The 23,223-nt window shown below is 38.8% G+C and overlaps 1 protein-coding gene across 6 annotated transcripts; it reads left to right on the forward strand.

Annotated features, from left to right (window-relative positions):
• The first annotated feature begins 4,055 nt into the window (after positions 1-4,055).
• On the forward strand, positions 4,056-22,505 carry scel (sciellin). 6 transcript variants are annotated; one of them, XM_022199207.2, is made up of 28 exons: positions 4,056-4,175; positions 8,184-8,372; positions 9,745-9,782; positions 10,781-10,889; positions 11,087-11,149; positions 11,262-11,333; positions 11,436-11,468; positions 11,559-11,597; positions 11,682-11,717; positions 12,723-12,767; positions 12,856-12,930; positions 13,021-13,089; positions 14,870-14,941; positions 15,029-15,097; positions 15,200-15,256; positions 17,088-17,150; positions 17,802-17,855; positions 17,936-17,977; positions 18,067-18,135; positions 18,226-18,273; positions 18,359-18,412; positions 19,080-19,145; positions 19,250-19,303; positions 20,594-20,683; positions 20,784-20,858; positions 21,417-21,525; positions 21,900-22,002; positions 22,129-22,505. In XM_022199207.2, exons 3-28 carry the CDS (start codon positions 9,758-9,760, stop codon positions 22,143-22,145), a joined length of 1,608 nt encoding a protein of 535 aa, XP_022054899.2. In that variant the 5' UTR covers positions 4,056-4,175; positions 8,184-8,372; positions 9,745-9,757; the 3' UTR covers positions 22,146-22,505. The 6 variants fall into 6 exon arrangements, with proteins under 6 accessions (XP_022054899.2, XP_051815120.1, XP_022054900.2 ...); XM_051959160.1 differs by lacking the exon at positions 4,056-4,175 and adding an exon at positions 4,461-4,594 and having other exon boundaries at positions 8,184-8,554; XM_022199208.2 differs by lacking the exon at positions 4,056-4,175 and adding an exon at positions 4,461-4,594.
• The last annotated feature ends 718 nt before the right edge of the window (positions 22,506-23,223 follow it).

The following is a 23,223-nucleotide window of genomic DNA, read 5'->3' on the forward strand; positions in this document are numbered from 1 at the left end:
TGATGTGCAGTTGGCTTTTTGAACACAGATCGGCACTCGCAGGGCCGAAAGGCAACGTGATGAACGGCAGATACAGACGGCTGCTTTTGCACAGTTGGAATCTGGACATTTAATTTGCAGAAGTCCAGCAGAAAGGGCCCCTCCCAGTTTGATCCAAAATTGGCACACAGAGACGCATTTCAAAGCGTTATTGCCCCCCAAAAAACCATGACCTTTAAAAAACAGAGCTGCATTGTGTTAATAGTAATAATAATAATACCTTTATTCATATAGCACTCTTAATATCAGCGTTCACAAAGTGCTTTGACAGCTAAAACATGGAAACACAGACAATCAAGACAAGTCAGAGCAGTCAGTTAAGAATAAATAGCAAAAAATGACAAGCTAGATTAGCATGCAGCTTTACCCTTGTGTTGTCTTCACTTATGGGCAACCGAAAAAAAAATATTGTTTCCTTGTCTGAAAAACTTTCAAAAAATTCAGCAAAACAAAATCCCCCAAATGTCTGAAAATTTGCAAAACCTTCAGGAAGAAAATTCCTATAATTTCTTAAAATTTTCCCTTAAAAGTTTTATTTAAAAAATCCTTCAAATTTGAAAAGAACATTCTTGTAAATATTTTTTAAAAATGAGTAAAAAATATTCCCAAAATATCCTTAAAATATCTAAAATAACTACATATATATTAATAAAACTTCTAATATTTTCTTAAGAACATTCACATAAAAATCAATCAAAATTTAGCCAAATTTCCTGGATTTTGATAGATTTTTGTGAATGTTCTTAAGAAATATTTTTAACATTTTTTTCAAACCAAAAAATGTTCAAAGATTTCCCAAAAATGTTAAAAATGTGGACATCAGAAGTTTCACTGTGAAAATATTTTTTCTTTCCTACATTTTCAAACTTTAAAACGGGTCAATTTTGACCCACAGGACAACACGATGGTTAAAATAAAACTTTTAATTCCTTAAAAATTTTAAGGGAAACTTTTAAGGAATTATTGAAATTTTCTTCCTGAAGGTTTTGCAAATTTTCAGAAATTCGGGGAATTCTTTTGCTGAATATTCGGACAAACAATATTTTTTGGTGCCCGTAAATGAGGACAACAGGAGGGTCTAAGTTTAACCCATAAGAACCCAGACCCATTTTTCCAGGAAAATAACCTGAAGTGTATTTTGGCCAATGGATGTCATCAGGCTTGAACTGTGATCACACATGTAAAATTTCAGGGAGATTGGAGGATGTACTGGCTAGTTAAAAAGCATTTCCTTCCATCCACCAGGTGGCGCAATGAGTATGACTGTACATCAGCATGTGAATTTCATCAGGGCAGGACTCTGATTATACATGTTAAGTCTGATGCAGATTGGAGCATGTTCAGTAGAGTTACACAGCATTTCCTGCTCCAAGGCAAATTGTCAAATTCCAGGGGTCACCATTTCCACACCCGAAGACTTTTGCAAGGCATTTTGATAACTTTTGATCACCCATTCCTCCTGTACATCTTAATCAAATTTCAGCTCTCTCTGAGTCATCGTGCTTGAATTTATAGCTATTGAAAATGACTAAAAATGACCGAAAATTGTGGAAAATGTGAAACATAATTCAAAATGGCTGACTTCCTGTTGGGTTTTCGGCATGGGTGTCAATTACATTGCTGTGTGTCTTGACCAGTTACATATGCCTACCAATTTTCATGCCTGTAGGTGACACATACTGGCCGTAGTAAATGTTTGAAATTTTCCAGGTGGTACTATGGAGCAATTTTTCCACACACGTGTAATTCATGTAAAATGTCAAGCTAGTAAGCAGTCCTGATGTGTGTGGTAATTTTGGCGAGAATTTCTGCTTTCCTAACCTATCAAAATGTACTTTGTTTGTGTTGGCAACAATCCATTGCCACAACAACAGCGTTTTATGAATCATCAAAATGTTCACACTGTGGCATCATCAAGGCGTGAACACTGAGCTGTCCAATTCCTAGAATGACATGACAAAGTATCAGCCAATGGTACGTGCAAATGTAATGACCAAAACATCTTATTACCAATAGGTGGCGCTATGAGTATTTTGAAATGTATGAATGCAAATGTGTTCAGGCCCCGACTGGTGTCCATCATATGAAGTTTGGTCCAGATTGGACAATTTCCAGCTGAGATATAAACAATTCAATTTTCATGGCAAAAATGGAAATTCACCACACCACCACAGACACACCCTTTTATGCCAAGTCATCATTTTCAGTGGGAATCATCATCAACATGTTGAGGCTTATATCACCAAATTTGAAGTGAATCTGACCATCCTGCTTGAAATAGTACATGAAAGTTTAAAAAAAAAAATGTCTCTTTCCTAATACCACAAGGTGGCGCTATGGCTGCCAATGTACATAACCACATGGATGACATCAGGGCAGGACTTTGATCACACATGTAAAGTTTCATGCAGATTGGAGCATGTTCAGCAGAGTTAGACACCACTTCCTGTTTCATGGAGAAGGATGAATATTTTGGGGAGTTGCCATGGCCACACCCTTTGACTTTTGCAGAGCATTTTGATATCTTTTCATCAGGAAGCAGTGTTGCATAAACTGGCCAAATTTGAGGTCTCTGGGACTTACCTCCGATGAGTTATTAATCTCCAAAAATGTACAGCAAATTCAAAATGGCTGACTTCCTGTTGGGTTTACAACATGGCCATGATTGAGTTTGAAATACCTCCATAGAGTTTTTCATGTGTCGTGATTTTCTGCTTATGCCTACAAAACTCCTGGGATCTCAAATAACTAGGCCCCACTTGACACTGTAGATCAAACTTTTTTTGAGTTAGGCTAGTAACAACATTTTGCAATTTTACAGGGGGCGCTATGGAGCCATTTTGGCACACACACATGCTCAACTCCCATAAAATATCAAATTTTTCGCCGGTCCTGATATGCATGCCAAATTTGACGCGTTTTGCGGTATGATAAGGCCACCAAAAATGCAATTTCCCTGGCCAACAAAGAAATTATAATCATAATTCCTTGCATTACAGCAGGGTCCTAGGTGCTGTGGTGCCTTGGACCCTAATTAAAGCTAAAAGTAAACCTCAAGTGGGTTTTAAGGAGTGATTTAAGACTCTGCAAACCTTGTCTCCTCAAGCAGGCCTTATGTTTTGATTTTATATGCCACACCATTTACCACCTATTTAGCACTGTTCCATGGTTAATGTCAGGCGCTAGCATTGTATTTTCCCCTGCACTGACCACTGTCTAAGTGCCCTTTGCTCCCACATGTGCCTTCTTCAACCACGCCTTAGCTTGCACAAGAACTGAATTTGTTAACTTACCTCATAGCTTATTTTATAGTGCTACCCAGGGTTTCTTCACCAATATGCATAAATGGCTTAAAATCAGATCAGATAAGATAAGCCTTTACAAGAAAAAATACACAGCCAGGAAATTTGCAATGTTGCAGCAGCTAAAGGGATAATGCAAATATATAGGAAACATCAGCTGAAAACAAAAAATAAACAAGAAATATACATATGTACTGCTGATATTGTAGAAATTCTTCCATTTTTGGAAATTCATATATCAGACACATTGATCAGATGTAGGAAATAACAATATTACATATGTTTATGTATAGAATAAAACAGAATACAATAAAATGACTTTATTGATCACCAACTGGAAATTCTGTAAATTAACGTATAAATATTGGTGCAAGAAATTGTAATAATGAACTGATTCTTTCTTAAACCAAAAACACTAATACTGCACAGATTATTCCATAAACGGAAAATACTGACATTGCACGTATTCTTCCATAAACCAAAATGAAAAGAAACAGTAACAATGCATCGACAATCTGTGCAATATCAATATTTCTTATTATATCAGTGTTTCAGCTCATGTTTGCATCTGTGCAATATCATCATTTTTCCATATATAATTAAGTGCCATATGATAGCAAACATAATATGAGCGTATTTCTGCATAAAAACCTAATTTATTTGAATACTGATGTGATCCAGTGATGCAACAAGCACATTATGATGACGCTAACATTTGCATTTTCACCATCTGACAGGAGCGACACAAGGGAGGAGCAGAGATGCTGCAGAGGGGCGCAGTAAAGGCCAAAAAACACGCTGCTGTGCAAAGGTGGACAGGAAAAACACATGCAGGTGACACGCGTTTCACAAAAACATGCATGAAATATCGTCATATGTGGCATGTGTGAGCATGTATGTAACAGGCACTTCTTAAAAACGCTTTTCTCTATCGTGTCTCCCTGCTGTCAGAATGTCATCTTCTTAAAAAAAGGTGCCATAAATGTATATGTGTGTGGATGTGCATTTGCATTTATTGAGGGGTGAAAGAGAGACAGGGATGTACACCGGCCCCAGTGGTGCTTTATTGGCTGCGAGGCATTTCAGTGGCCCAATGACAGCAGAGGGGTCGGTCTACAGTCTCTCCTCATAGCAACCCAGGAAGCATTCAGAGATTATCATGCGCAGTGTCGGAGCGCCAGCGTGTATCAGGGATGACAAAACTGAAAGATTGTGCATTATGTGAAATATCAGAAGTGACAAGCAGCTCAGTTGTAAGTGCAACCATCCGAGTGTGTGTGTGTGTGGGGTGGGGGGGGTTTCTTTGAGGTAGAAGGTCATAAAGGGAGAAGGATTTGGCTTTGGATTGTGTAATCTGAAGATGCAGCCAGAGTCAGAGGCTGCTCATTTAACCCTTGCCTGACTCAGCTCTGTCCGGTTATACATCAAGTGGAAGGAGGGGGGGTAACTAGGCCGAGATAAAGCAATAGGTCAGGACACAAACATGAGCAGAGCTGGCAGAGATGAAATCCAGTCGCCTTGCACACGGATCCAGGAAGTGGGACTTATCTGGAAGTCTAAACACGCTGTTAGATAACATGCAGTCCTGATGTCTTTGTGTTATCGTGAGACAATGTCAGAATTTGTCCACAAATGATAAAATAAACATTCCAACTACAGACGGAACTGTGTCTGAATCAATTTGATCGATCTGATCAATTTGTATGTTGTCAGAATGATTTGTTTGTTTCTTTTTAACTAAGAGTCAAATGAATGACTTGTAATGTGTTTCGCTGTGACACCAGAGAGGTATTTAACTGATTATCCACACTTAGACGGTGACGTAGTGTCTTGCGCCATTTATGGTTTATGGCTGAAACTGTGAAAGCAGTGTTTGCCTGTTCTGGTCAACAGGCTAGATTTTATTAAAATGCGAAATTTATCACAGAAGGTTATGAAACATTTGCTTTCATTTCTTCATATTGGGACTCTATTGGACGTTATAAGATCAAAATACACGTATTTATTATTATATGCAAGACAGAGATGGAGATTTGTGAAAAACTAAGTAAAATTGTTTGAATAATCTAAATGGAAGACTTGAGCTTTGGTCAGAGAGCCACATATTTTAGCTGGAGGGCTGGATTTGGCCGCTGGTTGCTGTTTGTCTGCTCTGTTCTTTTGTCTGTTTTGTATTGACTGTCACACTCTCCACTGTCTCCCTCAGTCACTCTAATAGAACAGGTCATGCCTATTCTTGCTCCAGTGACTGTATAAGAGAAACATCACCACCTGAATTAACTTGGTAAACTTGTTGTGTTTATTTGTTCTAGCAGAGTTGCGCAACCAGTCTAGTCATTTCTATCATTATAGCACTAGCGCCACCTAGTGTTCCTCACCTACCTGAATCTGAGCATTCATAAGAAGATCGGGATATCACTGTGCACAGGAAAAACTAATTTGAGGCTTCACAAGCTGTTCTATAAAGACAATATATGCTAAGTTCAAGTGTGAGCAGGTCAGTTAGCAGTGAGTGATTGTGGCTAATTGTAATTTTTGTCACGCTTTTCATTAAAAATGCCTTTCTGTTAAAAGTTTGACTCTTTCTGTTGATGCTGACCTTCATTTCTGGGTCACTGCAGGGTAGTCTGCATTCCTTTCATGCCGTCATTGTGACTAGGAGGGGTTCTCTTGTCAGGATAACACTGTCACGCCCTTGCATGCCACGTACCTTTCATACCTGTGATCAGCCAGAACACGGCACTCCCAACAATAAAGCTCACAGTCACAGACGGTCTGACATTAATAGACTGTCACTTAGCTTTTAAGAAGGCTGCTGATGACTTAAACTTGCACATATCACTTCACCTCAAGCTTCCTATGTCTGTCATTAAACAAGCCAGGCGTGATGGTTTGGCTGATTTTACAGATGGGATAATCAGTATATATGATGTTCAGAGCCGTTTAGCAGAAGTTTCATTCAGAGTGTCGGTATCCAGGGCTGCAGTGAGCTCTACTCACATTTCCAAGTTTCTTTGTTAACGGTGCCAATAAAAGTATTCACTCAGTGATTGTAGTATCAACAAAACTGTATCTGGATGGTCCAGTCACTGGTGAATCAGTGTTTATGGTTTTAATTACACCATGAAGACAAAAGAACATTCCATTCTCTCTACAAAGTTTTTTTAAAGTTTAAATCTTGATAAGAAAATCTGTAAATCACTAAATATCGAATGGAGTCCAGTTAAATCCATAATTGAAAAAGGAAGGAATATGACCCATGACTGACTGGAGTAGGATGTCCTCAAAAACTGAGTGACTGAGCAAGAAAGAGATTAGTAAGGAGGAAGAAGAAGCTACAAGTTTCTACCATTGCCTGTTTCTCACCAAACACCACACATCACCACACACACCATCTCCACTGTGAAGCACGGTGGTGGCAGCATCATGATGTGTAAAGAATAAAAGTCTCCCTATATGTATTCAACAATTTTTTTAATTAAGAGAAAAATATATATAATTTAAGAGGGCTGAGTGTCTTTGAAAGGGGTAAGGTGAGAACTAATGTTAAATACAGATGTGTCTCATATCTGGGTGTTAAATTGTGGAACGGACTGAGTGAGGATTTGAAGCTTTGTAATTCTCTGTAGAGTTTTTAAAAAGCACTGAAAGGCAGAATAATAAAAGAGTGCAATGTAAATGATTGACATGTGAAATAACTAAGAAAGCTAATGTAGAGTAAAATCTTTTTTTTATCCTTTGTGTCTTCTATTTCACGTATTACTGTAATGCTCGGTGATTCTAGGGATTGTATAGGATAGGCAAAATAAGCTTCAGCTTCTACCTATTCCTCTTTCGGTTACAGAACGTGGAAAAAACTATTATTGTATACACACACACACATATATATATATATATATATATATATATGTGTGTGTGTGTGTGTATATTCTGGAGGTTTTGGGGTTTGTTTGTTTGTTTGTTTGTTTTCTTTTTCATCTGTTTTTGTGAGAGGAGTAGGGGAGGAGGAAAGAGTAAGAGAAGAAAAGGCGGGCAAGGAAAAATTTTTGTTTACTGTAATTTTTGTAACCGAAATAAACCATTCATTCATTCATTCATTCATTCATTCATTCATGCATTCATTCATTCATTCGTTCATTCATTCATGTGGGGGTATTTCTCAGCAGCGGAGGCTTGTGAAGGCTTGTGAAGTGAACTGAATGCAGCGAAGCGTAGTGAAATCCTGGAGGACAACCTGAAACAAACTGCAGCTTTGGGGGAGATTTGTTTTCTACCAACACAATGACCTGAAGCATCAGAAACGGTTTAAAGAAAACCAGGAGAATGTTCTGGAGTGGCCGAATAAAAGCTTAAAGCGTTTGAACATTAGATCAGCACATTAAAACATGATTCAAACTTGTAGGTGATATTGGTGAATGTTGTGGGAATATTTCCTGATAGCTGGGGAATCTTTTATTTGTGAATTCCTGTCAAAAAAACAAACTAAACTGCCCACAATTCAATGTTCAAAAGCAGTGAAAGGGGAAAATTCCAAGGTGAATGAGGGCTTTTTTAAGTGATTGTCTTGGATTTATGGAATTCATTGAACCTCAGGGAGTGATGACTAAAGCTATAACCAGAGAAATAAAGTTGAAAGAAGCCTATCTTCGAGTGCTTTCATTATCATTCATGTGTAAAGTGCAAAATTCAAAGAGTTTTTAAAAGAGAATAAGACACTGATTCATTGTCATGTTGCAGGATGAACCCAATACTAATATCTGTAGTTCTGATTGAATGTGACCAAAATGCTCACGAGATGTTAACGTTTAATACTCTGTAATGTCACATTTCCTCAAATTCAAGGCTGCAGTGAAGACAGAGAGAGCACCACGCCCGCTCTGAAGGTCTGCTTCCTCAACCAGCAGGACGAAGTGCAGGTTCTTCAGCTCTCCACCCAATTCCATTTTGACAGCTTACGAGCAGAGAGAAGGGCAATTAATGAGGCTGATGACGGAGAAGGAAACACTCGGAGTCAGACGGAGACAGAATAAGGTATTCTTTGATTGTCCTGTGAGGCCACACCCTTGGGTGGCCTTGGATCTCCTCCCTTAAGGTTAAAAGCAGAAGGAATGACAAGGGTGTGATTGTGTAGCGTAGCGTGGGACCCAGGTGTTCAGATTTGCACTACAGGGAGAACTTACTCTTTACAGCAAGTCACAGAAGCTTCTGAGGAGGTACGTAGCTGCTCTTTTTCTGCATCCTTAAGTCAGTTTATATTATTGTTATTATGACGTGTAATGACAGCTTACATTTAGATAAAAACAAATAGATGCATTATGTGTGGTACAGAGGGTTTTTATTAGGCAAGATGATTCTGAGTGAGGTTCAACGTTCAGCAGATAACACCCAAACATCCTCCTGTATCTGAGGATTATGTAATATTATAACTGCAGTGTTCTGCTCTGAATGCATGCTTTACAGATACACCGGCATGACACACATATTCACACTCTCTGGGTTTTCTTTCCTCATTTTACCGGTGCTGAATGTAAATCCAGTTAACTTTAGGGTGTGTAGGGTGCAGACAACAATAAAAGTCCACGTATTTCAAGCGATATCCTGCGTGCTGAGACGGCACTTTCTCCGTGAAAGAGCTGCCAAACCGCTGATGGCACCTCAGATCTGATCCGCTATAAGATATGATAACATCAGGAAATATTTCAAGCATTAGACGTATGAATAGGAACTCATTTCTGTGTGTGTGTGTGTGTGTGTGTGTTATCGGGCAGTACATTTGGTTTATAACTCTAATTGTCTTGGCTCTGAGCTGTAGATCTGTCTGAATAAAACCAACTCAGTGCTTCATACTTCCATTATGGACTAAAAGCTTCCATCAGGCTTTAGATTGTGTGACTGATAACTAGATAAATGCTGTAGCTGTCTGCATTCAGGGCTCTGTTATAGAAGTGTTTTTGCTGCAGTTGAAAGGACACAGTCTTTATCATCAGTGGCTAATGTTACATGTTCGTTCCTCTGTTTTGCTGACAAAGGCGTGTTTGGAGAAGGTGTGCTGTGGTGGGTGGGTGGGTTTGGGTGTGTGTGTGTGTGTGTGTGTGTGTGTGTGTCATCATATGGGCACAGATCTAGACTAACCAGTTCAGGGCTGAACCACTGAATCACAGTTGAGGGTACGGTGACAAACCCAACATGACAAAATGGGACGCCACGGCATGAATGCGCTCAAGATAAAAGCAGTGATTTAGAAGCTTGTTCTGCAGAGCTTTCATGCTCCCTGACAGCAGGTTAAGCCTCAGTAGAGAGCATTTGCTGTACATGTGTGAAAGATCTCAGCCTAGACTGACACCTAGTGGTGAATCTACTGAAGTTTCACCGGATTCTTCTTTGTCTTTTTTTTAACTTACAGGAGAAGTTACAAAATGAGCAAATATACGCCACAAACCCGTAAGTATTAAGAAACCTCAAATAAGAAAATGTCAAAAATTAAATTCATTCGTTGCATATATTTGTATTTGATTTTCTGGGAGATTATCATCATCATCATCATCATCATCATCATCATTATTATTATTATTATTATTATTATTATTATTATTATTGCACATTAGTCTTTTAACCCTGTTAAAACCACTGTTGCAAAAATATAACATCAGGTTTATTTTAGTATTATTATTTTCTATTATTCAATACCACTTGATAGACAGAGGTGGACAGAGTAGCCAAAAAATCGTACTCAAGTAAGAGTAATGTTACTTCAGAATAACATTGCTCAAGTAGAAGTAAAAAGCAGTCATTGAAAAATTACTCAAGTAAGAGTAAAAAAGTATTTGGTGGAAAGACTACTCAAGTACTGAAAGTACTGAGTAACTGTTTGACTGGCTGTATGCTATGAAAACCAAGATTTGGAAATTTGTGTTTCTTGTGCCTGAACTCGACATTTTTTAAAGATGTTATTTAATTTTGCTATTTTTTTATTTTATTATTTGGAAGTACCAGAATTTGCACATTATTTTAAATTTCTGTCTGTCTGATCACATCATTTCTAAAGATATAAATCAGACATTACAGTCAAACAGTTACTCAGCACTTTCAGTACTTCAGTAGTCTTTCTGCCAAATACTTTTTACTCTTACTTGAGTAATTTTTCAATGACTACTTTTGACTTCTACTTGAGCAATATTATTCTGAAGTAACATTACTCTTACTTGAGTATGATTTTTTGGCTACTCTGTCCACCTCTGTTGATAGACACTAAAGTGCAAACATAGTAAACTATTATGAAACAGCATCGGTCCTTAAATGTTAAATTTATGGACCAGAGCCGCTTAGTGTTTATCTAATGAGCCCTGTTACATTCTCAGCCAATATAAACCTGCACAGTCTTGCAAAAAGATATGCAACAGGGATGAATCTGTCAGTGAGAGACAACTTTGTGTTTGCAGGTAAGAGCACCAGCCCCAGCCAGGCCATCGACGACACCAAGAGGAGGACCTCTCTCCTGAAAGACGGCAGCTGGATCAGAAAGAACGACGACGAGGACGAAGCTGTGGAGTGAGTAAAGCAAACATGAAGGCTGAAATGCAGAATGTGTTTTGCATAACGTCAATTGAACACTTACCAGGGGAGAGGCAGGGTGTGACTTGACTTCAGTTTACCCTCAACTTGAGAAGAAAAGCGTCCTTACATTCCTTTTGCAGGCCACAGTGTTGAGTCACTCCTCTTATTTATTTATTTTTTTGTTTGAACAGCCGGGATCCAAACTTTGGCAAATCTATTCTGGGTCGACACAAATCCAGTGAGAGTCTAAACAGGTAAAGCAAACATTTAAACTGTCCAAAAATGAAAAGCAAAGCAATGAAAAAGCAATACTGACTGTTATTAATTCCTTTGTGCATTACAAATGATTTTTTTTTTTTATCACAGTCAAGAGCCTGAAGAAACTAAACCCACGGGCACTCGAACCTCAACAACATCCGTGCACGCTCTCACCAAGAGGTACCGTGTTTTTAATGCATGCTGGCATCTCTCTGTGATTTTCTAAAATTCATATCAGTCGATCAAAACATGAACTACAAGTTGTGATTTCTGCCTCTGCAGGTTCGGTGAATCTCAGGATGACGGGAAGAGCAGGTTGGTACAATATTTATGCACTATTATAGTTCTTCAGTACAGCATTGGAACTCTTTTGTAAAGTAAAGGTGTCTTATTCTGTTCTGCCAGCAGCACCCTTCCTTCCAGCAAAACTACATCCTCCAAAAGGTACTTTTTCATTACACAACTAAAGTCACAAATACAGTCAGTTTTTGTACAAAATCACCAGAATAATCTGCCTCTTCGTTGCAGCACATATTCAACTCAGAAACCAGACTCTCCCACTACGTATGTAAAGCTCCAGTTTATTACTCACATCAGTCAATATTTTCAAGTCCATGGGATATATCTTGAATATATATTGATTAAAAGTGGAAAATAAATAATGACTATGATCATGTCTTGACAAATTCTTGTCCTAAATGACTAGAAAATTATCCCAAAGACACAAAAATGTTCCAAAATGACGAGAAACACTCCAAGCTCACATAAAACCTGTTGAAACTGACAAGAAAATGACTCAAAAATTGTCCAAAATCACTCAAAAATTGTCTGGGTCAGTCTGTAATTGATGGACTTTTGAAGTCCATGGGATATATCTGCATACATTTTTATTAAAAGTAAAAATAACTAATATTTTTATGTTCGTTTTGAGCATGTCTTAGAAATTGCATAATTATTTATGATGGAAACAATTGCTTATTAGCAAAAAAAACATCTGAATTTATTAACAACCACCTTCTAATGAGCTAAACAATAATAAAATGAGCTGATTCAGAAATAGTTTGGATTGTGTTCTTTTATTAAATTGAGATAATCTTTTTTGGCAAAATATCAAATTTTATATGGAAAATAACAAATTGGATCCATGTCCCAGAAATCACTTTCCACTAAGTTCCCCGTTCCAAAAACACCTCTCCAGGAAGTGTGTTAATTCCAGATCACATGACCTGCTCCACATGATGTCATTTCCTCCTGAAGAAAAGACTGGAAGACTCCAAGACTTTCTGACTTATTAAATATAAAATAGTCAACAGGTTTACTACTATATCTTTATAAATAACTTCCAATTTCATTTTTACTTAGTTGTATATATATTATTTAGAAGAATCTTTCTCTAAAATACCATGTGGTGTTTGGTTATAGGCGGCCATGTTGATTTTAGACCTGAAAACAGCAAAAATGTCAACTATGTTACAAAAGGCTCTGCAACTACATACTGACCCATATTTGAAAAATTGACAACAAAGCTATTATTGAAAGTGTATTTTTGCATTTTTTCTGACACTCCAGGATCACCACATCCAAAACCACCATCATAGAGGAGCCAAAGAAGAGGTACATGACAAATACTTGCCTTAAGCTCACAGGAAAAACATTCCATTGAAGCAGTTGTTAAAATTGTTTTGTTTTTCTTCCACTTCAGCACCAAGACCACCAAAGTCACCAAGGACGGCAAAACCACCGAGACCACCACCACCACCACCACCCAGAGTGTTCGGTACAGAACATTAATATGCAATTTATCCATTTATCACAGTGAGTTTGTATCAGTTTAATTAAAGTGTTTGTTTGTTTCTTTATTTTGCAGCTCTCCTGTGACTAAAAGTCCCGCCAAGACCGAGACGTTCACCGAGCGGGTCAAGTCTTCAAGCAAAGGGTAAAAATATTCTAGTATCTATTGAGAAAAGGAGTATTTGGATCATTTACTCAAGTAAAAGTACAAAAATAAAGAAACTTTATTTAGGGATTTTTTAAAAATTTATGCAAATCTTTATTTAGAATCAAAGAAAATACAGAATCAGGATATAACAAAGCATATGAGAAGAGAAAAAAAAGATTTCAAACAGTAGAAATTGCAATAAATACATATATATATATATATATATATATATATATATATATATATATATATATATATATACGTACACACACATATAACAATAAAATACATAATAGCGCATATACGGCACATGGTATAAGGTTTGTTTTCATATTATTTTGAGGCTTCGGGAAATAATTTCTTAAAATACAGAAGTGTCCTTTCACATTTCTTATTTGTCATTAGCTCTAAAGTGTCAATATAAAAGTTTAATTCTACAACAAATACATTAAAGTTTGGTAGGGACTTGGAAAACTTCATTTTGTGGATGTGAAACTTACCCATTAGGGACATAAGATTTATTATAAAGCAAAATGTTTTGTGTTTGTGTTCAAATTTTGAGATAATATCTCTGGGTCCTAATTTAACGGACTGTCCTGTTTTATCAAGGAGGAACCTTTCCACATCTTCCCAGAATGCAGAAGACAATGGGCAAACATAAAACAAATGCAAAATTGTCTCAGGCTCGTTTCCACAAAAAGTGCTCATTTCATCAACATTAGCAAACTTGGAAATTGACCTATTACTGGGGTAAATATTATGTAAAATTTTAAAATGAACCTCTCTGATCTTGTTTGAGAGACAGAATTGGAAGGAACACAACCACGCCCTTTGGAAGTGTGTTAATTCTAGATCACATGACCTGCTCCACATGATGTCATTTCCTCCTGAAGAAAAGACTGGACAGACTCCAAGGCTTTCTGACTTATTTCATATAAAGTAGTCAACAGGTTTACTACAGGCGTAAACTAACCGTGACGTCACCCGTTGGTTTCAACGCCGAGAAAATGAAGCCCGGATTTTGCTACTTCCTGGTCGCCGTTTTGGATTTTTGGAGCCAGTGATGTAAAAAGCGTCATCAAACAGGCTGGACCGGAGAGCAACTAGGGGCAGGATTGGCTGAGGACTCTCTTATCCCGCCCACATTTTACCGCAGAGGCTTCTGTTGCTGTCTATCAAGTATAGCCACGCCCCCTGGCTCCGCCAACTTTAACGATTTATTTAAAATTCAGTATTGATTTATTTTAAGATCGACCACCTGATCTCTCATTTTGACCATGAAAACTAACGGGGAAAAATCCTGAGCTGTAGAACATCAGTCTATCAAATTTTATTTTTTCCAAAAATGAATTGGGGTCTATGGAGAAAAAGCTTTTTGGAGCCAACCCTAGCGGATGGCGTAATATTGCAAGTTTTTGACACTTCCGGGTTGGCTTCAATTCTGGAGCCAGATGCTACGTCCATCTTTATATACAGTCTATGGTTTACTACAGTATATTTAGAAATAACTTTACATTTCACTTTTAATCAATTGTATAAATAATATTTAGAAGAATCTTTCTGTAAAAATGCCACGTGGTGTTTGGTTATGTTGATTTTAGGCCTGAAAACAGCAAAAATGTCAACTATGACACAAAAAGTCCCACAGCTGCATATTGAATCTTCTATACTTGAGTAATGTTGTTGTTTTCCACTCATGTGACTCATTCTAAAACACACAAGTTTAATGCAAACTTCCTCAACATCAAGCACTGAGTTTTGACATTTTTCCACACAGGCCCCAGTACACCTCCTACTCCCCTACCAGCACAACCAAAGTGACAGAGAAGACTGTTTCCAGCCCTAAAGAGTAAGACCCTGTCAGATTATCCAGTATAGTCGACCAGTAAACCCACACATCACCTCCAACTTAACCCTTTAAAATGCATCTTTGCAGACCAGAGGACAAACTTTTCGACACACTCATCCCCTCATCCATCAAGGATGAATATTCACCCAAAGACAGGTGATATTTACATTCATTAAACCTAAAAAAACTAATATATTAACCATGACACCAGGTGGTCAGTAATTAAATACCAAATATGGTGTGTTTTCTTCTTTGCAGCAAAACTACCGTCACCACGACTGAGACTGTGATCGTGAAAAGCAGCCCAGACACAAAGTGAGTTTTACCACATAGTGTGAATAATGCAGGGGAGGCTGTGTACTGTTCATGTTACATTATAGTCTAGTTAGCTGGATAAAAGCAGTTTGTCTTTTTTTTTTAAATGATATCATAAGGGTTAGAGTGTTGTCCAGATATTGTGAGTCTTTGCGCTGGGCGACATCCGACCTACATATCAGGTCCTGTCGCAGCAAATACCCAAAAGAGCATGAAATATGTACCAGTGAACCTCTAAAAATACACTGTTTACTTCTTCAGAACTGCTTCACTAAGAACTAGTGGGCTTGGAGATTATTACCACAACCTGGGAAGGGAAGTCATCAAATGCTATCTGTCTTCTAATGGGATTTGTAGACATTAACAGCAGTTTTTTTTCCTTAAATCCTATGACTTTATCCACTATATGCTTCATATGGAGTCATGTCACCAGCAGAGCAGTCTGTTCCAAGTCTTTACATGATGCATTCTCCTCCTCCTTGAAGCCTGTAGGCAAACTAAAGACCCAGATGGTCTGTAGGTGTGTGACCGGGTGTGCAGTTGTATAGTGTGATCAGGAAGTCGCTGGTGCCTCATTCAGCGTCGTACAACCACAGAGCCACGACAAGAATGCATAGAACAGGAAAGTTTGAAGCAATGCAGTCTGACTACTATTCTATATTGGTGTTATTTCCATCCTTTATTTTATTATTGTACCACATTTTATTTTTTAATTTAATTTAGCATTTACTGTACTTAACTCCAGCACAGTGGAGTGGTGGTTAGCACCGCCACCTTGCAGCTAGAAGACCCCCGGTTTGTGTCTCGGCCTTCCTGGGATCGTTCTGCATGGAATTGGCATGTTCTCCCTGTGCATGCGTGGGTTTTCTCTGGTTTCTTATGTATATTTTTAAAATAATATGTGTAGACAAGGATGATTCTAATGAAAATTTAGGTATTAAGCTGAGATTTGGTGAAGCTTCCCCATGAAACTGCACGCCACAGATGAGTAGTTCAAGGACCACCAGAAGGTCCATCCATCCATTCTCTATACACCGCTCTATCCTCACTTGGGTCATGGGGGGTGCTGGAGTCTATCAGCTGACTCGGGTGAAGGCAGGGGACACCCTGGACAGGTCACCAGTCTGTCACAGGGCTACATATGCAGACAAACAATCACACTCACATTCACACCTACGGACAATTTAGAGTAACCAATTAACCTCAGCATGTTTTTGGACTGTGGGAGGAAGCCGGAGTACCCGGAGAAAACCCACGCATGCACAGGGAGAACATGTAAACTCCATGCAGAAAGATCCCAGGCCGGGATTTGAACCGGGGATCTTCTTGCTGCTAACCACTGCAGCCCCCACCAGAAGGTGAAAAGATGAGATGATTCTCTCTGTTTTTACGGGTTCTGACTCTGATTAACTGTTTAAAGAAATTATTCCTTTCGAACGGACTGCCAGGTTTTGGGATTTAGATGGTTAAAGTGAAACTGTCTAACTTTTAAAAGAATGATTTTGAAAAGTAATAAACACTAAATAAAGCACCTTCTCAGACTACTACAGCCTCACTTGGGATGGTATAAGAAGTGGGCTAACGTTAATTTAGTTTAGACATTACAGTGTAACATTACTAGACTTCTATTGCTGGACTTGTCAACTTTCCACAGATAGATGTTTGAGTGTTATCACAAATATTGGGGGAAATTAAGGTAAATTCAGTATATCATTGCTGTGGAATTGCCACAGTGGACACTATTTGGCAAAACCTGCAAGAAAAAAGCACTCACTGTCCTAACTACTGATCAACAAATGACTGACCCGTTGTTTATGTTGTTTCTGTGCAGAGCTGAGAAGGAGGTCTTTGATACTCTCCTTCCCAAGTCAGTCAAGGACGATGTCAAAGAGAGGTAATGTGTGCGCACAATAATAACACCTACAATTATACCGGGCTTTGCAAAAGTTCTGTTACATTCGGTTTCGTGATCTTTAGAGACGTTTACATGTCGGAGTGAAAAATTCCATTAAACAAACTGAAAGTTCTACCTTATAGGCAGGTGTCCTTGATACAAATTTTTTTCTCCGGTGAAGTTGTATCAAGATGGAAGTCAAAAGAGTTGAGATATCTGCTCTCCTTTGTGCTGAACATCAGCCGGATGACCGTCCACAGAGTCGCGAAGAGGCTAAAGAATGGTGAAGATCTTTCAGGTCTTCACCATTCTTGAAAGATCATCTGAAAGATCTTCACCATTCTTTAGCCTCTCCGCAACTCTGTGGACGGTCATCCGGCTGATGTTCAGCTGCTTGGCTCTGTCAGACTTGTTGTGGCCAGCATGAAGGAGAGCAGATATCTCAACTCTTTTGACTTCCATCTTGATACAACTTCACCGGAGAAAAAAATTGTATTAAGGATACCTGCCTATAAGGTAGAACTTTCAGTTTGTTTTATGGAATTTTTCACTCCGACATGTAAACGTCGTTTTACAAACTGACGCCCTTGCATGAAATACATTCTCCTTATAAAAGCTAAACTAAATTATGTAATATTCTCTACATTATAGTAAAACTACTGTGTCCAGCACTGAGACTGTGACAGTGAAAACCAGCAAAGATGGGTGAGTTCTGCAGGAAACACCATGTCAGTGACAGAAATACAGTCACATGAAAATATTCACTCCTATTTTGCATTTCTCAGGAATGGTGTTAAAACCACGACCACAACCAGGACTTCCTCCGCGTAAGATAACCTGTGTCAATCATTTTTAAACGTCCTCTAAATCTGAAGATTGCTCTCATAATCAGTATCTGTATTTATTGTCTTTGCAGCGCTGAGGATGACCTTTATGACACTCTCCTGCCCAAATCCATCACATCTGGGCTCTCTTCTCCTGTCAGGTGAAATGTCACAGTGCACTATTAGAACAAATCAAACATCTATTTGATTCTCCTGGCGGGTGAAACATCACTTTGTCGCTGTTTCAACAGTTCCAGCATCACGAGGAGAGAGGTCGTCACCGTGGAGAGCAGCAGAGGGTGAGTTCTGGAAGGGAATCACTGAAATTTGTGGGTTTGTTTTTAGCTTGCAGTGTATATTCTGACATTTTCTTCTGTCATTTAGAGGAGACAGCCCGACTCTGACATCCCCAACCTCCACCCGCCGCAGCCTCAGCAGGTAAACATGCAGAAACAGATGCACTTTAACCCTCTGATTTAAAAAAAATCACCAAATTATATCATTTATCAGAGTCAAAAACTATATAAAGGAAGGCTTTATTCAACATTTTTTTATAGTACTTGAATGTATCATGTGTAAAGTAAAGTTCTGTCAGGAAAATCAATCAAATTTTAGCTTAAAATTATGATTTTTTTAAATGTAAATCTTTATCTACATTCAAAGAGTTACATCTAACATCAGCGTTACATCTCCTCGGCAAAACATAGAAGCCATTGAGAAGAAAGATGCAGAGACTTTTCGGTTGAACTGCAGGCTGTGTTTATGCAGAACAGTACAGAGATTAGCTAATTGTTGGAAAGATTTTTTTCATGCATGGCAACGGTATTTTTTGGTGCCCGTAAATGAAGACAACAGGAGGGTTAAAAATGAGTCCACTTTGAATAAAAACGTGACAAAAGCAAAGAAACAAACCTCCAGAAACTTCTTGAAGTTCTGGAGGTTAAACACCAGCAGTAAAACTCCCGCAGGTGATTCTTTAAGAACTATTAACAGTTTCTGAATCATAACAGTATTACATTGATCCAGATTAACTCGAGCAAGTTCTTATAGCCAAAATCCGGCTGCTGTTCTGAATCTGACTCGTTACTTTGCCTCTTTGCCGCAGCTACAGCTCCTATGATGACATCCCCTCCACTCGCACCACCTCCTACTCCGTCAGCACCAAGCCCAGGTGATCATCTGACTATTAAACAGCTCTCATTTACACACAGCTGTTGGTCTGAATAAAATGTGGCTGCAGTTTATCCCTAATCTGTTCTGTGTTTGCTCCCTCAGTGACGACTACAGCAGCGAACGCAAATCCTACTCCTACTCCAGACCAGACTCCAGGTAGGCGGCAGAGAAAACCTTTAAATACAGCAGCAAGTGTTAAAGGAAAACTTCGGGTTTTTTCAACCTGGGGTCTGTTTTCAGATGTCATTTCATACATGTGAGTGATGGAGAAATGAATTTTCGACATAGCTCCAGTATTTAGCCAGGCAGGCAGCTTAGCAGCTCAGCTAGCAGCTCAGCTAGTGAAAAGTATGGGGCAACTTGCCCTCCTGCGTCAAAGTCCGCCCTAACGTGCTTTTGCCCTACACTGACTTGGATAGTCTCAACGAGTGTCCCACAACATACTAGAGATGAGAAGTGACCGAAAACCTCCACATTACTTGGCGATCGCTATTTGTTGTGGTCTGTATCCAAATCTCGGGATGCTAGAAAGCAAATCTCATTCTGAAATCGCGCGATAGAATCAAAACACACCGTGATAAACAGATATAAACTAAACTGCTGTTGGGAGGCACACAAAACATTAGCTAATAACGTACCTGCACTCCGCCTGCAGCTGGTGTCTCCCATCTAGGAACTGCACTTTTCCTCAAAAAAACGTGTTTGGGATTTGCTCGCCTCTTTGATCTCCAGTAATCATTCCGGTCAAAATGGTTGCTGCAGACTCTGTGGTCGGCACGTCGAAGTGCATCAACTGGAGTGTCAGGGTCCATTTGTAAAACGCTTAGCCACAACTTTAGCGTTTCCTTCTCCGAGTACGGTAGTCTGTGAAAGCTGCGCAAAGTGTAGCGCACCATTCTGTTGCCACAACTCGGAAATGCGCACTGACGACCCATTAGTTTTACCAGGTTTAGAAAAAACTAACTGTTCTGTAATCCAACACAAAATCGCTCCTCTAGTCTCTCTTCACCTGAGGCAAACAGCTGTTTCCCCCACCGGTGTTTTGGCGCCAGCTATCGCGCGATTTCGGAACGAGATTTGTTTCCTAGCGTCCCGAGATTTGGATACAGACCACAACAAAGAGCGATCGCCACGTAATGTGAAGGTTTTCGTTCACTTCTCATCTCTAGTATGTTGTGGGACACTCATTGAGACTATCTGAGCCGGTCAGTGTGGGGAAGAAAGCACGTTAGGGCGGACTTTGACGCGGGGGGGCAAGTTGCCCCATATTTTTCGCTAACTGAGTTGCGAAGTTGCCTGCCTGGCTAAATACTGGAGCTATGTCCAAAATTCATTTCTCCATCACTCACATGTATGAAATGACAAATGAAAACAGATCCCAGGTTGAAAAAAAACGAAGCTTCCCTTTAAATGTTCTAAATGCTGTGATCTCTGGTTCTTTCACAGCTATGAGTACACCAGCGTCACCAGCCCCTCTTCGTACACCAGCATCACCAGTCCCACCACCTACACCACAAAATCCTACAGGACCAGCAGGTACAAGTTCATCTTAACTAAGGATTCATTTTGCTGAACAAACCGTGTGTGTGTAAAACCAGAGTCTCTCTAGAAGCTGACGCCTGTGTAACTCTCACAGCAGGTCTGAAGACTACCTGTCAGATCCCATCTACTCCAAATCCTCCACGAAGAACAGCTACACATCTTCTGAGAGGTAGGAAAAGAGCAGCAGTGGAACAGTAGAGATAGTCTGCATGCAGATCTGTGAGGTTTGAACTAAATGCAAGCATGTTCAGTTGGTATAAGGCTTACTTTGTTCAGTCAAGTTTCAGCATGCATAGGGAGACCAAATGTCCTGTTTTCATGTCCCGTCCTGGTCATTCTAGTTGTTTTTTTAATATGAAGCAATAAAAATGTTCTGGTTTTCATAGTTTTTCATCGGGCCGCTAAACTGACCAGCACTAGTGTGCGCTCTGCAGCTCTTCTGGCAAAGACTTTCGTGCTTATTTGTTAACCTTTGTGTCGTCCTGCAGCTCAAATTGACCCGTTTTAAAATTTGGAAATGTGGAAAAAAAATATATTTTCACAGTGAAATTTCTGATGTCCACATTTTCAACATTTTTGGGAACTTTTTGGACACTTTTAAAAACTTTAAAACAGATTAAAATGACCGTCAGGACAACACGAGGGTTAAAATAATTGTTTCCAAGGTTATAAAGAATAACTGTTCTTGTAATGTTCTGTAAAACACTTCTTCTCTGATGTGCTGTAGGACCGTGCATGAGAAGGACCTGTGCACCATCTGCCGTAAGACTTTCACTGGTGATGCCAAGATGGTCCTGGACGACATGAATATCAAATGCCACGCTTCCTGCTTCAAGGTGAGCTTTCAGATATGACTTTCCTCTCATTAGTCGGTGATGTATTGTGAAAAAAAACAACAGCAACAACAACAAAACTGGAAAGCAAGCAAACAAAAACTGTTTTATATAATAACAATAAGAACAATTTTATGGTGACTCACAGTTACCAGTTTCAATGCTATTTACATTACACATGCAAATTCACAGTTTATTTTGTTATTTTAGTCATATTTTACTGTACCTCAAGAAAAAAATCTATAAAATTGAAGGGAAAAATTGCTGATTTTTTTGCAGTGCAACTATTGAAGCTTTGCTAAAGAACTATGTTATCAGTCAGCACATCTGCTCAGCTGAGTGCTCAGCTTGTTTCTTATTTGTTTGTGTTTCTGCAGTGTGATGTGTGCAACAGCACTCTGGGTAATCTGAAGGCCGGAGACAGCCTGTGGATCTACAAACGCATGGTTCACTGTGAGAACTGCTTCGACACCACCAGAGGTAAGGCAGCAGGCGGATGCATCTGCAGCAGCTCATCGTTTTGAATGTAGACCTCCTGTGAAGAAATGTAGTTCATTTTGTTGAATGAAAATCTTAATCTGACTGTCCCTTTCTATCCCCCGACAGAAAAATGGCGACGCTGAGCCTCCATGAATGAAAACAAATGTTTGTTTTTCAGTTTCCTTTGGGGGGCGTGGGTTCTCTTCTCTAAAACAAGCAGGCAGATCTTTATCTGGGTGTTTTGATGAATGACAGTTAGATTAAGGATGCATCTTTTTTAACAATTTGTGTTAACTTTTGGAGCTGTGCTGTTGTGATATTGCTGCCTCTATATGTACCCGTCTACATCAAATCGGTTTATATTCTCTTCAGTCTGCAGCTTCTTAGGGGGACTCTTGTGTTTAACATGTTAGGAAATATTGCAATATCAAGGGCCGGGGGCTTTTTCTTTGTGCAATAAAGAGAATTCAAGTATGTAAAAAATAAAGAAATATCCTCTGTTATTTCAGTGTATGTGGACTCCTTAACTACTATGTATGAAGAATATTTATCGCAGTAACGAAATTCTGAAATTTCAGCTCTAAATCATCTGTTAAAAATTCAAAAGTGATTGGCATGGAAAAAGTAATGAAATCAGAACATTTTGGCAATGCATGTGCACCGTATTGTACCATACTTTGTTACATCCTGTCAAACATTCACTAAATACTAATATTGGCAAAGTTAAGAGAACTGACAGGTGGATTCAGAACTGATCCAAAAAAAACAACAGACAAAGTTACAAAATCAAATGCTAAATTCTGGACCCAATAAAGAGAACACATGAAGAGAATTTACTGAAGTCTATAGGAATAAAACCCTCTAGAAATTCAGCTGCTCTGATAAATCATTATGAACGCGCCAAACTGTGAGCACAAGGGGACATATATGGGTCAATATATGATTGAGGGACTTTTATTGTCCATGGGATATATCTGCATACATTTTTATTAAATGTAAAAAAGGAAAAAAAAGTTTTTATGTTCATTATGATCATGTCTTTACAAATTCCATAATTATTTATTATGGAAACAGTCACTTAATAATAATAAAAAAAGACTGGATATCACTAAAATGTCAACTAAATAACTGTCCCAATTTAATACCAACCACCTTCTAATGAGCTAAACGATAATAAAACAAGCTGATTCAGAAATAGTTTGGATTGTGTTCTTTTTATTA

The sequence above is a fragment of the Acanthochromis polyacanthus genome, chromosome 14 (assembly GCF_021347895.1).
Source record: "Acanthochromis polyacanthus isolate Apoly-LR-REF ecotype Palm Island chromosome 14, KAUST_Apoly_ChrSc, whole genome shotgun sequence".
Classification (NCBI taxonomy): domain Eukaryota; kingdom Metazoa; phylum Chordata; class Actinopteri; family Pomacentridae; genus Acanthochromis; species Acanthochromis polyacanthus.

Excerpts from the sequence above, each read along its gene's own strand:
- scel (XM_022199207.2), top strand. The coding sequence starts at position 9,758 with ATGAGCAAATATACGCCACAAACCC. Across the intron at positions 11,150-11,261 it reads TCCAGTGAGAGTCTAAACAG|TCAAGAGCCTGAAGAAACTA; the intron begins GTAAAGCAAACA and ends TTTTTATCACAG. Across the intron at positions 13,090-14,869 it reads GTCAAGTCTTCAAGCAAAGG|GCCCCAGTACACCTCCTACT; the intron begins GTAAAAATATTC and ends TTTTCCACACAG.